We start from the raw sequence: 12,792 nt of genomic DNA, 5'->3' as shown, positions 1-12,792 counted from the left end.
AAAAGCAGAGACATCACCTTGCCAACAAAGGTCCGTATAGTTAAAGCTATGGTTTTCCCAGTAGTGATGTATGGAAGTGAGAGCTGGACCATAAAGAAGGCTGATCGCCGAAGAATTGATGCTTTTGAATTATGGTGCTGGAGGAGACTCTTGAGAGTCCCATGGACTGCAAGAAGATCAAACCTATCCATTCTTAAGGAAATCAGCCCTGAGTGCTCCCTGGAGGGACGGATCGTGAAGCTGAGGCTCCAATACTTTGGCCACCTCATGAGAAGAGAAGAATCCTTGGAAAAGACCCTGATGTTGGGAAAGATTGAGGGCACTAGGAGAAGGGGACGACAGAGGACAAGATGGTTGGACAGTGTTCTCGAAGCTACGAACATGAGTTTGACCAAACTGCGGGAGGCAGTGCAAGACAGGAGTGCCTGGCGTGCTATGATCCATGGGGTCACGAAGAGTCGGACACGACTAAACGACTAAACAACAACACCTTGCCACCTTCTTCTAAGACTTTTGTGAATTTTCCACTTATCTGAAAAAAGGCTTTCTGTTGTAAACCTTTCAAACGAAGTGTCCAGATTACCCAGGACCATATTGTTTTAAGGCTCTCCTTAGCTCATAGGAACCTGTTTCAGCCTAAATAGCAGCCTGTCTTTCCTGGATATTCCTTTGTGGGCCCTAGCGACGAGGTCTTCTCAATTGCAGAATTCCATCCTTAGATGCAAAGGTGCTGCGGCAGAAAACCTGCATATTCTAGAAGGTTGCTGGCCTGCAACTCCCATCACAGGATCCCACCCCCTACACTTGGGAGATCCTTCTCACTGCTTTTAGATGGGTTCTGAAAACCTTTTTATTGCAATTAATGTTGCATTTTTAAAAGTTAACTGAATTAAGTTGCTTTGTTGAAAAACAGAACACAAACAAACTGAAATAAATCAATAAAAGCAGTTGCCTTTTATAACAAGACAGAACACTGGTTGACTGATCCCAGTATTTCCTACTTGGAATGGCTAAAGCCTTTCCTGACCCTGCTAAGAGAGGCTTAACCATAGTCTGCTTCAGACAACTTGGTCTGAAAGCCTATGATGCGGTAGGCTTGCTGGAGCTACACAGGCCTGGGTCTATTTGTGCCCAGAATTGAGACCTCTTGCATCTACCTTCAAGGGCTTGAGGAAGGAAAATGGATGTTACTGCCAAGACAAATGGTTTTTTCTCCAACTAAGTTCTATTAACTATAAAGGTAAAGGTAAAGGGACCCCTGACCATTAGGTCCAGTCGTGACCGACTCTGGGGTTGCGCGCTCATCTCGCATTATTGGCCGAGGGAGCCGGCGTACAGCTTCCAGGTCATGTGGCCAGCATGACAAAGCCGCTTCTGGCAAACCAGAGCAGCACATGGAAACGCCGTTTACCTTCCCGCTGTAGCGGTTCCTATTTATCTACTTGCATTTTGACGTGCTTTCGAACTGCTAGGTTGGCAGGAGCTGGGACCAAGCAACGGGAGCTCACCCCGTCACAGGGATTCGAACCGCCAACCTTCTGATCAGCAAGCCCTAGGCTCAGTGGTTTAACCACAGCGCCACCTGGGTCCCTCTATTAACTATACCTTTTGAAATTAATGGATCTCAGTTACCCATACCCATTAATTGTAATGAGTCTACACTGGGTACAATCCCAATGATTTTTATCCATTGCATATAGCTGCAGATAATAGCTACAAATATTCAGTGTGGATGCCTGACCTCAAGACAGCATAGGAAAAGCTATCTCCAGAAACTAGTGGCAACAATATCACTTAAATTGACTAGGATGGATTGTTGGAGAAGTCCATGTAATATCACAGCCTCTCTTCTACAAATTTCCCAACATACAAGCACCAGAACCCCATGCTGAAGCTAGAAAAGAATTAGTGTAACAGTTCCCCAAGTGCCTTTTTAAAAATATGGGAGTGCTTACCATTGTGTAAGCAGCAGCTCACACCTACAGTGCAGTTTAATCTGCATGTGTGCAATTAAAAGTCTTCTGATGTTCTAACTACAACAGTGGAAGCTGCTTGAATTTGGCAGTGATGCCACAGCAACAGTTTGACAAAAGTCCAAACTTTGCAAATATGCCAGTCTGGATAGAGTGCTTCCCTTTATCTCTCCCTGACCTAGGCTCTTACAGTCTTCCTTATAGTGTGTATCATCTGCAGAACGACAGCGGCAGTGGTGCCCCTACAAGCCCCTGAGTCAAGCCTACTGCCATCTGCCTGACTCCATCACTTCAACTTTTTAATCTGATCTTGGGTGTTGTTTCTTTGTGGTGGTATATGATGGCAAAGTTTTGGGGAAAGTTTAAACAGACAAGTTCAGTCATCACCCAATCTGGTTTAGCTCTCATTATTAATGTATATATTTTGTGGTTGCCATCTGTCTCGAGCCAATGGAATACATATGGAAATCATTGCAAATGGAACAGTACAGTACATATTCAATACATTTCTATTGTGAGATTCACACCAAACTGGAAAAGTAATTGTAAGGGGATGGGCTTACAGAGAACAGCCACCTCTCATCAAATCCAGTTCTTTGAACGGCTCTGACAACAGCGGAGGGGCAGGAGACACAAAGGAGGAAATGAGCAGAGGGGTGCAGGGCTCAGGCAGCCTCCAGGAGCGCTGCCTACAGTCCGTGATACCAGCAAGGGAGGAGAGGCCAGCAGAGGTTTCTAGTGGGGAAACATCAGAGGGGCGTCCTTTCAAATTCACCCCAGAACTGAGGCGATCAACGGCTCGCAAACGCAGGGGGTGGAGATTTGGGTCCCCAAACTACTCTGCTAGGGGAGGAGCTGAAAAGCGCCATTGGGAGAATCTGATGATACTGAGTAGACATGTTTTCATGAAGCTCTTGCACTGTAAATAATATTCACAATAAAAGTCTTAAAGACAAGATGGTTTGGAGTGTCATTGCTCGAGGGTAGCCAGCAATTCCCCTGACAGTAGTTATATTGAGGTTTTTTTTAATAGCACTTTGAAGACAAAGCAACTTAATCACAGCATAATATTTTATAGACAGGAGCCTAACTTCATCCAATACATAAAGCGAACTAGATAAATGGTAAGGTACAGATGCACATGGGCTCAGGAACAGTGGAAGGAAAGCCAACTCAACAAGGCAATGCTTGTTGTTAACAAAAGGGCAATAACACACCCTGGCAGCAATAATACAAGATGTAATCTAGTCTTATATCTGCATCTCCTGAAACAAAGCATGAATTCTCAATGGCAGCTGTTAACACCAACTGGGTCCCCCCCCCCTCGGAGAGAATCACCCATAATCCTTATTTAAACCAGGAGAGATATAGTGTCAACTTCGTTAGTGGACTCTAATCCTGCATCTCCTCATTAAGTGTCCATCAAAATACATCAGGCACAGGACATCCAGAGAGATTAAGAAGCAGAACGTTTTCATTTCCTTGAACATTCTGATTCTGACTTTATAGGTCATTATATTTAAGCAGAAAAGGTTGAGGTGACTCTTAGAAACAGTTAAACGCAATTAGGTTCACTGTAGCTATTGCAAGGTTTGCAGAAAGTCTGCTCGTTAACTGCAGCAAGCTGCTTGTAAAGTAATATTTTATTAATGAATTAAAATAATTGATTTAAATAATGATTGACTAGATCCAAAGTTTTTTTTAGTGATGGGAATGCACGATCAGGCAGCTAAATTCTCCTTATAACAGATGAGAACCATGGAAATGTTGGGGAACTTTGCCTTACAGCAATGATAGGCAGGGGAAGGGAGAAAAACACTCCCACAGGGTTTAACTGACCCCCCCACACACACACACTTTAGGCAAGCCACACATATCCAGCCTCTAGTCGCAAATCCTTTGTGATCTGCCTTAAAAAGGAGAGTTGTGGGAGTGCAAGAATGACACAAGGTATGTAGCACCTTCTTTCAGGAGCTATAGAAATCGACAAAGAGCTGTCAATATGCCCAATGCAGTAGTTACACAGGGCAGACAGCCAACAGCATCTGCTACCAGGCCAGGTAGCACTGAACAACTTGGTTCCATGATACCTTAAAGGGCTATCTGAGCCCTTTTATCCCAGCTCAGTCGCTGAGATTGTTCAGAAGAGGGTTGCTAGTTGCCCCCTGTGCTGCAGAATCCTGGCTACCTTCAACTAGTGTGGAATACATACTCTTCTGGTGAAGATTCAGAAGGTATCTTCGCTACCAATTTCCGTATGTCTCTTGAAGACCTTATGCCAGCTGTTTAAATTTTTTCAAGATGGGCCCGTCATTTTATCTTCGTTTTTCAAACAGTGTTTTATGCTTTATTGTACTAATAAATTTTGTTGTATAGCACCCTGGTATTTTATTTGAAAGGGGGGAGTGTCTATAAACATTTAATATATAAATAAATGTCATCCTGCCCTAGGATCAAACTTGGTATAATCAAGCTCCAAGAGACCCAAGTCATACTTGGGCCCAAGCCAACGTCTTGGATACACTACCTGGAAGTGTGCTGTGAACTCAGTATTAGAGGAAGCATGGTGCTTCAGCAAAAAAAAACAACAAACCTGTGTCTGTCCCCCACAACCATAACATGTATGGCAACCTACCCCGTGCCATTCTGACATGTGTTTTCCTCCTGTCCCTGCTCCACATCACTGGCTGCTGGAGATGAGGACAGGTAAAGCCGCAGCAGAATGAGAGGGATGGGGAATCTCAGCACAGGGGTGCTACGGTATGCACTGCCCTCCACCCCACATCCACCCTCTTTTTGGGCTGCAACAGGGTCCTCCTCTGCCAACAAGCATTGACTTCGTATGAGGTGCACATCCCAACACAAATGCTCCTGAATCTGTCACAGTGGTACCTCTGGTTGTGAACGAGATCCGTTCCGGAGGCCTGTTTGCAACCTGAAAAGGGCACATCCTGAAGCGTCGTGTCTGTGCAAGCACGCAACGTAATTTGGTGCTTCTGCGCATGCGCGCACACCAAACCCAGAAGTAACCCATTCCGGAACTTCCAGGTTTGGCCCGTTTTCAACCTGAAAAGACGTATCCCGCAGCAAACGTAACATGAGGTATGACTGTATTACCTTTGCAGTACTGGAGGACGGTCTCCATGGCACATTTCCTGTCCGAGGCCCAGCGGATTCGAGCTGATCCAGCTATTTTATTTTCCACAGGCCACCAGCCTTGCCAGAGGTACACTTCATGGTGGTTGTCAACAAGGAAGAGAGCTGCACGAGTTAAATAAAAGACAAAGGTTCTAAACACTGCACGCTTGTGTGTGTGAGAGGGAGGGTGTACCATATCTTCAGCACGCCCATTTCATACGTAATAAGGAGTCTGGTCTGGTCCAGTTCCTACTTCTGCAGCAAACACATTATGCCACTCTCTTAGTTTTCCATATAAAAATGGGACTAAAACTGCCATCAGCATCTCCTCACAGTGCTTTTTATGAGACAAACCAGATGAAAATGGCAAAGCACTTTGCATTCTTACTGCAGGAAGGTTACTGCTGCTTATATGCTACTTCTGATTTGCACCATGTGTTGCTAGAGTACATTATCTTAGTTTTAGTGAATCAGAGTGCTAGAGTGTATTGATTTATAAGGCCTTCAGCAGCTTGAAACCAGGATGCCTCAGGGACCATCTGATCCCATATCCCTGCTTGAGCATGGTCTCCCATGGCTTGGATGCACAGCTCATCTCCACCGGGACTCATGCGTTCAGTACTGTGAGCCCAATTTTGTGGAAATCCTAGTTGAGGATCAGACAGGCCCCTGCTGTTGAACCTCCAGTGCTTACCAAGGACTTTTCTGTTCCAGCAGGTTTACAACCGAAATCTGGTTTTTATAGTTTTAACTCATTTGTAGTCTTACTGCACTGGGTCTTCTGTAACATCACTTAAGAGATGGCTGTGATTAAGCATTATACGAATTACTGAAATATAAGAATCATCATCATCACCCCTCTTCTGGTTTTTTGGGGTGTTTTTTTTTTTGCAACTTTTAGGAGGAAGAACATAATCAAGTAACTGAAATCTGGCACGTTCAGGGTTAGCAGTATTCCTGAGCAAAGGCATCTTCCTAGAGGCCGGAGACTTCCTTAGGCACCAGCCAAGTGATGCTTCAGATTGGGGTCCATATTGTCCCCTGCCACATTCACTTGCCTGGCTGGGGAGCTGTGTAGAGGTCTTCCTGGAGGAATGGCATAGAATTCACCACAGTGGGGTCTCTTGCTGGATAGATGTATTCAGTGGCTGAGAATTCACCAGACGAACTACCAAGGATGAACAAGCGGGGCGTGAAGTTGAACTTCCCAGGATCTTTTTTGAAAAAGCAATGAAAAGACATAGAATTAATATTTCAGAAGACATTTTACCCATTTTAGCAGCGTTGTTTTTTAATGAGTTGTGACTTATTAGTATTATCATCCGATTTATCAGCTACCCCCATCAGGCCCCAAGGTAGGTTTCAACAATCTAAAATTCAATATTAAAAACTTTTAAAAAAATATTATAGCCATAGGGTGGGTGCTGAAAACACACCTGAGGTGTCAAAAGCCAGCGTAAAGAAGTATTACATCAATATATGATGGAAACGATATAATGAAGGTGCCAGATGGGGAGGGAATTCCAGAACCTAGGAGCTGCCACAGAGAATGCCCTCTCCCAGGTCATAGCCAGCACCCCCCAACATCTGAGGGTGGTAAACTACCAAGGGGGCTCTCCTCTGCTGCTCTTGATTCAGCTCTCTCTCTCTCTCTCTCTCTCTCTCTCTCTCTCTCTCTCTCTCTCTCTCTCTCTCTCTCTCTCTGTGTGTGTGTGTGTGTATCCTGTCCAGTAGCACCTTAGAGACCAACTAAGTTTGTTCTTGGTATAAGCTTTCGTGTACATGCAGACTTCTTCAGATACACCTGACATTCAAGAGCTCTTGAAAGCAGACAATGCATCCACACCCATTGTATTGGCATGGAGTTCATGCTCACCAGAGATGACCCCACCCCACAGCTTTACACCAGGGGTGGGGAGCCTGTGGACCACAGCCCCCACCAGCCCCAGCCAGCATGACCAATGGTAAGGGAGGGCCACAGACTCCTCATTCCTGTTTCAGACAAGCACCTTCTCTTGTCTGTATATTTTAGTTCTGGGGTATCTTATCTAAAGCACCACAGGGAAAGCAAGCATTCCATACCTTGCAACATGCAATCGTAGGCTTTCCGGTCTCTCCTCCCTAAGGCATCCCAGAATCCCAATGGCTCTGACCCTTCGTCGCATTCGTGTATCGTCACCTTGCTACTGCTGTGCAGTCCTGCTTCCAGAGGGCACCTAAGATACAATATTAATCCACCAGAACCACTGTTAGTGTTGTGAATTTGTGCTGCAGCATGGTTTTTACCAAGTCAGACATGCTCATAGACACTTTGCCAAAAAAGAGAGAGCTGAGAACAATGCCAGTTACCAGGCACTTGCCAACCCTCATCACCTGTTTCCTCTGACTCAACTGTTCTCACAAACTGACATCCTTGGCTCACGCAAACATCCTGCAAGTGTTTTCCCAACTTGAGGAGAGCTCTGCTGAATCAGTCCAAAGGGGCCCCTAGTTCAACCTCCTGGTTCTCGCAGAAGCCACCAGCAGCTGGAATTGAACACATTCTGCCTCTGAATGCAGAGGCTCAGCATAGCCATCGCGGCTACTTGCCACTGACACCCATTTATCTAGAGCCACCCTAGTCAGTGGCAGCAAATTAAAATAACAATCATTTATGTGTCGTGTTAAGATGTGATGTGCCGTTTTTCATCTCTCTGGAATGTGCTACCGATCCATTTCACTTGATGACCCTGAGTTCTAGTACTGAGGGATGGGAACAAATGCTTCACTTTAGCCACCTTCTCTATACAATGCCTAATACAGTGGTGCCTCGATGTATGAATTTAATGCGTTCCGAAGGCACCTCCGTAAGTCGAAGAATTCGTAAGTAAAAAATGCCATTGGAAACGCGATATCCCATAGGAATGCATTGAAAACGGAAAAATTCGTAAGTCGAAGCAACCCTATCTAAAAATTCGTCAGCCAAAAAATCCCTATCTAAAACCGCCACAGTTTTTTTCTGGATGTCGAGACATTCGTAAGCGTGCGGCCATTACCCCCATTCGTAAGTCGAAAAATTCAGTTGTCGAGTCGTTCGTAAGTCGAAGTACCACTATATGCACATTATAAAGCCAATGTGGCATAGTTGCTAGAGTGCTGGATTAAGAAGATCCAAGTTCAAATCCTCACTCCCCTATGAAACTCACTGGGTGAACCGCCCAGTCTAACCCACCTTGCAGAGTTGTTGTGAGACTAAAACACAAGAACCATGTATGTCACCTTGAGCTACTGGAAGGGTGGGTGGAATATGTGTGCAAAAATGAAATAAAAGTAATAAACCTCAATTTTACCTGCCCACCCCCTTAAGTCATTTCTCACCCATTTTCAGGGGTCTTCCACACAAACTGTAGACAGACAATGTGGATATGTATTCAAAAGAATAGTTTGGTTACTTACTGTTCTTTTATTTTATTGGCTGCTGTTCTTCCAACTTCTTTGGTGTGTGGCTGGGCTTTGCAGCCGTGCCACAAGTAAATGAGGGCTTTGTTGATATTTAGAACAAGCATTGACATCCTGGACCTCAGGCTGCTACAGTGGCAGGCTACTTCAAGCAGGTTTCCTTCAAGAGAAAGCTCCCCTCGTACACAGTACAATCGCCAATCGCCTGCAATGGGCATGGATAACACAACTTTATTATGCAACTGCTAAGGCTACTTCCAAGTTAAGCTATGCATTGGCACAGGCAAACGAAAAGCCTTGAGGTGCTTGAAGACCGAGACTTTGGTGAGTGACAGATGTGCTGAGTCAGTGTTGCTCACATCTGCAGCCAACACCTGGAATGTGCCTGTGTTGATCTCCACTGTCAATCACTCGCAAAGTCTGAACAAAGTATCCGGATCAGAAAAGATGGTCACTTAAAACACTTCACTAAAACTCAGTTTTTCTTCCTATTTATGATGGTTTTTACTTTATTACACTCCATCTTTATTATGAATGTTGCTGGAGGAAGCAAACCTAACTGGCATAAGGACCTGGTTCATACATAATGCTAAGTGATGGTCTGCTGAACCTGACTGTGGTTTACTGGTATGTGCAAACCCAGCCCAGCAATGTACAGTAGCTGTGATTTGTTTTCTGTTAGCAAACCACAATGTGAAATCATGCTTTGTTGTCCAAACTTTGGTTGGGTGACATGCCTGTACCCAATGGCATTCTTTAACCATGGTTTGTTTGGCCATCCCACCCCAGACCCATGCCAAGATTCAAAAGCATGAGCAGCTGGAAAAACAAAAAACAAAAACCTTTGGAGAAAATAAGAGCTTTTCTGGTCATCTCTGAGTTGACATGCCACTGTTAAAACAAACCATGTCAAAGTGTTATGTGTGAATGTAGCCACTGTTGGCCCACACCGGTGAAACACAGTGTGGCTTGAGCTAGTATGGTGAGAAAAGAATGGATGTCAACTTTTCCATCAGTAGTCTTTCCACTTGACTCTATTTGAGGGAGAGGTGAGACAGCAAGGCCCACTTCATTAGCCTGGATTTCCTTCCTTCCTTCCTTCCTTCCTTCCTTCCTTCCTTCCTTCCTTCCTTCCTTCCTTCCTTCCTTCCTTCCTTCAACTACCTCAGTCAAAAGCCATTCCACCTGATCATTTAGAAAGATGGGTGGGACCTAATTTATTTTCCTCTTCCCTTCCTGTTCTCCCCTTCTGTATCATGCCTTTTATACGTGTCTTGCAAACTCTAAACTGCTTCAAATGCTTTTGCAGAAAGACAGTATATCAATGTATTCTTCTTATCTTCTATGTGTGATGTGGTGCTTTGTTTCCAAAGAGGGGAGACCTGAATTATCCTGCTTGGCAAAAAAGCTGCCTCAGATCTTGAACCCCCCTGCATATTCCCAGTCATGTGGGACCAGCTGTGGTTTCTTGGTCGTAGAGAAAGGAAACTTTGCACATGCTTAAATGTACTAGCCTTCACTTTTACTAGTTTGCTTCCCTGGCATTCAAGACAAATGCTGGTAAAATTAAATGCTACTGTGCTGCCTTACATGATCAACAGAGTGAATTGAGGTAAAAGCATTCACACAGTTCAACTCTCCCTTCTTTCACAGCAGAAAAAATTGGTATCAGGAGGCTATTTACTCTGTGTGTTTTCTTCTTCCTCTTCCCTTCTGCCCGTATGAACGATCATTCCACCTTGAAAACACTGAAGAAAACATGGCGGCTCTTTTCCTTGAAGAACTTGAACCTGAAAAGTGAACATGATCCTAGCATTACAACAAGTTAAGTTTCATTCAGGGCAATGCAAAATATTATAAAATTAATTTGATAAATGGCTGGGGTCAAAAGTTATGCCAGGTGTCCTACGAACCTCACTATGTCCTTAGGACAAGGGTGGAGAACACGTGGCTCTCCACATATTGTCGGACCACAACTCCTGCTATACATGCTGCCTGAGTCCAACAGGAGTGCAGTAACACCTGGAGGGCCACAGGTTCCCCCACCATGCTTTTGATCATCTGATAGGACCGGAGGGAATGGAAGGAGGTTACAAAAAGCAGAGCCTTTGCCATTGCATTAATTTGGCAGAATCTACTGGGAAACCTTTGTCATCCCAAGCACTGCATCACCCTCTGGGCAGCCTTCCAACCAAGGACCACATGCCTGTGATAGATAGAGGCAAAAGCAGGCAGAGCAACTGATGTAAATTTCACGTCTGTGGAGTAGCCCCCTCCACCCAGAAAAACAACAGGGACTATCAGAAGACAAGGTTACACCAGCCAGGCAAAAACACAGTGTGAAGCAGAGCCAGCCAGCGGAGTCACCTTAGGCATAGCTGCCAAGTTTTCACTTTTCTCGAGAGGAAGCCTATTCAGCATAAGGGAAAATCCCTATAAAAAAGGGATAACTTGGCAGCTATGACCTTAGGAGAGATCCAAGGGGCAGGTAGAGACCTGGAGGGCCACGCTGGGCCCTGACTCAGAGTTACTCCACCTCTGGTCTAAATCATGCTGAAAGCAAAAGAACTTGACAGCCCCATGCTTTGCTTACCTGAGCACCTCTCTCTTCATCCAGCTCCACAGTCATCAGTGCAGATGTCCCTTTCTCACTGACGGTGGAGTGTCTCCCTTGCCAGAAGAAGTACACACATTTCTCTTTGCCAACAACCCTGGTTTGCAGGTCCCCCTTCTGTCTGCTCCCAACTGCAAAGCAAAGTCAAGAGAGGCTATAACCTGAGGAGTATACATGCCCAACACAGACCTCCTTTTTAGGGCTCACAAACATTAGGATGAAAGCACAGCAAAGTGTTCCCGCAAAGAACTACTGGGTGAAATTGATCTGGCAGACAAAAATACATGCAGGAAAACTGCAGTTTTGGACAGCAGTTTTATACTTCTCAAAGCACCATAACAAAAAGTAAATGGCATTGCTTGGAAAAAAATGAAGACAACTGCAGTATGTGTGTGATATTTTGCAACCTCATCATGCTACCACCTTAAAACAAGTGTTCTATGCCATTTCCTATACTTTAACAGTCTTTGACAGATATATATTTCTTGGGGGGTGGGGGTGAGCATTCAGTATTATTGAGCATCATTGGAATTCTGTGCAGGTAAAATGTGCACAGAGAGCAATTCACTTGAGTAAGTAATATTCAAAGGGCTCCTCCTGTAGTACAGAGGTATGTAGAGAAAAAATTAAATTGTTGATATTGTATATCTGTTTTCATAAATGATATGTGGCTTTGCATGAATGAAGAGCTCCCCAAGAGGTGTAGCAAACAACCAATAACTATGTTTTAGCCATTCTGCTGTATAATTAAGCATCATTCAGAAACGGCGTACTAATGTTTAAAAAAACTAGTCAAATGTAAAAGGGTGATAAACAGTTACCTCCTGAAATTAAAAAGAGACCATAAAGGGATGCATAGCTGCCAAGTTATCCCTTTTTTACAGGGATTTTCTCTTATGCTGAATAGGCTTCCTCGCGAGAAAAGCGAAAACTTGGCAGCTATGAAGGGATGTGTAATACATAAAGGACATTGTTTATATCCTGCCCTCCTCCTCAACAGCAAGATCGTCTCTAGCAATTCATATACAGTACGGAAAAACAAAACTAGTTGGTTATGTGCTTGAGTAGTTGAGTGCATCACGGGCAACACTTTACCCAATTCAAACAAAATCAATACTTCATTAGAGGATTTTTCACTAACCTGAAGTGCTCACAAGGTACTTCCATTTGACCACATACGTGTCGCCTTCATGAAACTGCCCAATGCTTTGCTTAGGGAGCCTGCTATAATCAAATTCCAATATATGCCAGACATCCACAGAGACAGTGATGATTTCGAATTGCCTCCCGTCATCTCCTTCAATGAATCCATAGCCGCGGCCGATATTCATCCCATCCAAGACCGTGCCAACCGTTGTCTCGGGCACAGGTACCATTCGCATGACATCGTATGGTTTGACGTCAGACCTAGTTTCCTCCTGTAACAAGACACAAAGCATATTTCCCCTTAAACAGCAATTTCAGAAAGCCCATTATGACATTATGATAACAAACGAGCCAGATGTCAAGCACTTATCACCATACTAAAGAAGCCTACAGGGGTTCATCAGCAATTCACTTTGGTTGTCAATCACAAAATTAACCTTCAGAAGACATGGAATAAAAGATTACATGAATAGAAATTACGCT

The 12,792-nt window shown here is 44.3% G+C and overlaps 1 protein-coding gene across 50 annotated transcripts in view; it reads right to left on the bottom strand.

Moving 5' to 3' along the window:
* SVIL (supervillin) overlaps positions 1-12,792 on the bottom strand; it is a 154,089-nt gene that overhangs the window by 3,138 nt on the left and 138,159 nt on the right. For all 50 annotated transcript variants that reach the window (XR_015946260.1, XM_088653374.1, XM_088653381.1 and 47 more), the window contains 7 exons: positions 12,305-12,581; positions 11,143-11,294; positions 10,234-10,339; positions 8,547-8,754; positions 7,194-7,327; positions 6,170-6,325; positions 5,091-5,234 (listed from right to left, as the gene is read on the bottom strand). Coding sequence is in view for 49 of the 50 variants with exons in the window: in XM_088653374.1 (XP_088509500.1) it covers positions 5,091-5,234; positions 6,170-6,325; positions 7,194-7,327; positions 8,547-8,754; positions 10,234-10,339; positions 11,143-11,294; positions 12,305-12,581 (1,177 nt within the window). In the remaining variant the exon portion in view is untranslated. The remainder of the gene's footprint in view (positions 1-5,090; positions 5,235-6,169; positions 6,326-7,193; positions 7,328-8,546; positions 8,755-10,233; positions 10,340-11,142; positions 11,295-12,304; positions 12,582-12,792) is intronic.

The sequence above is a fragment of the Zootoca vivipara genome, chromosome 11 (assembly GCF_965207765.1).
Source record: "Zootoca vivipara chromosome 11, rZooViv2.hap1.1, whole genome shotgun sequence".
Lineage (NCBI taxonomy): Eukaryota > Metazoa > Chordata > Lepidosauria > Squamata > Lacertidae > Zootoca > Zootoca vivipara.
The sequence above is the reverse complement of the archived record's forward strand: the minus strand, read 5'-3'. Positions and strand labels throughout refer to the sequence as shown.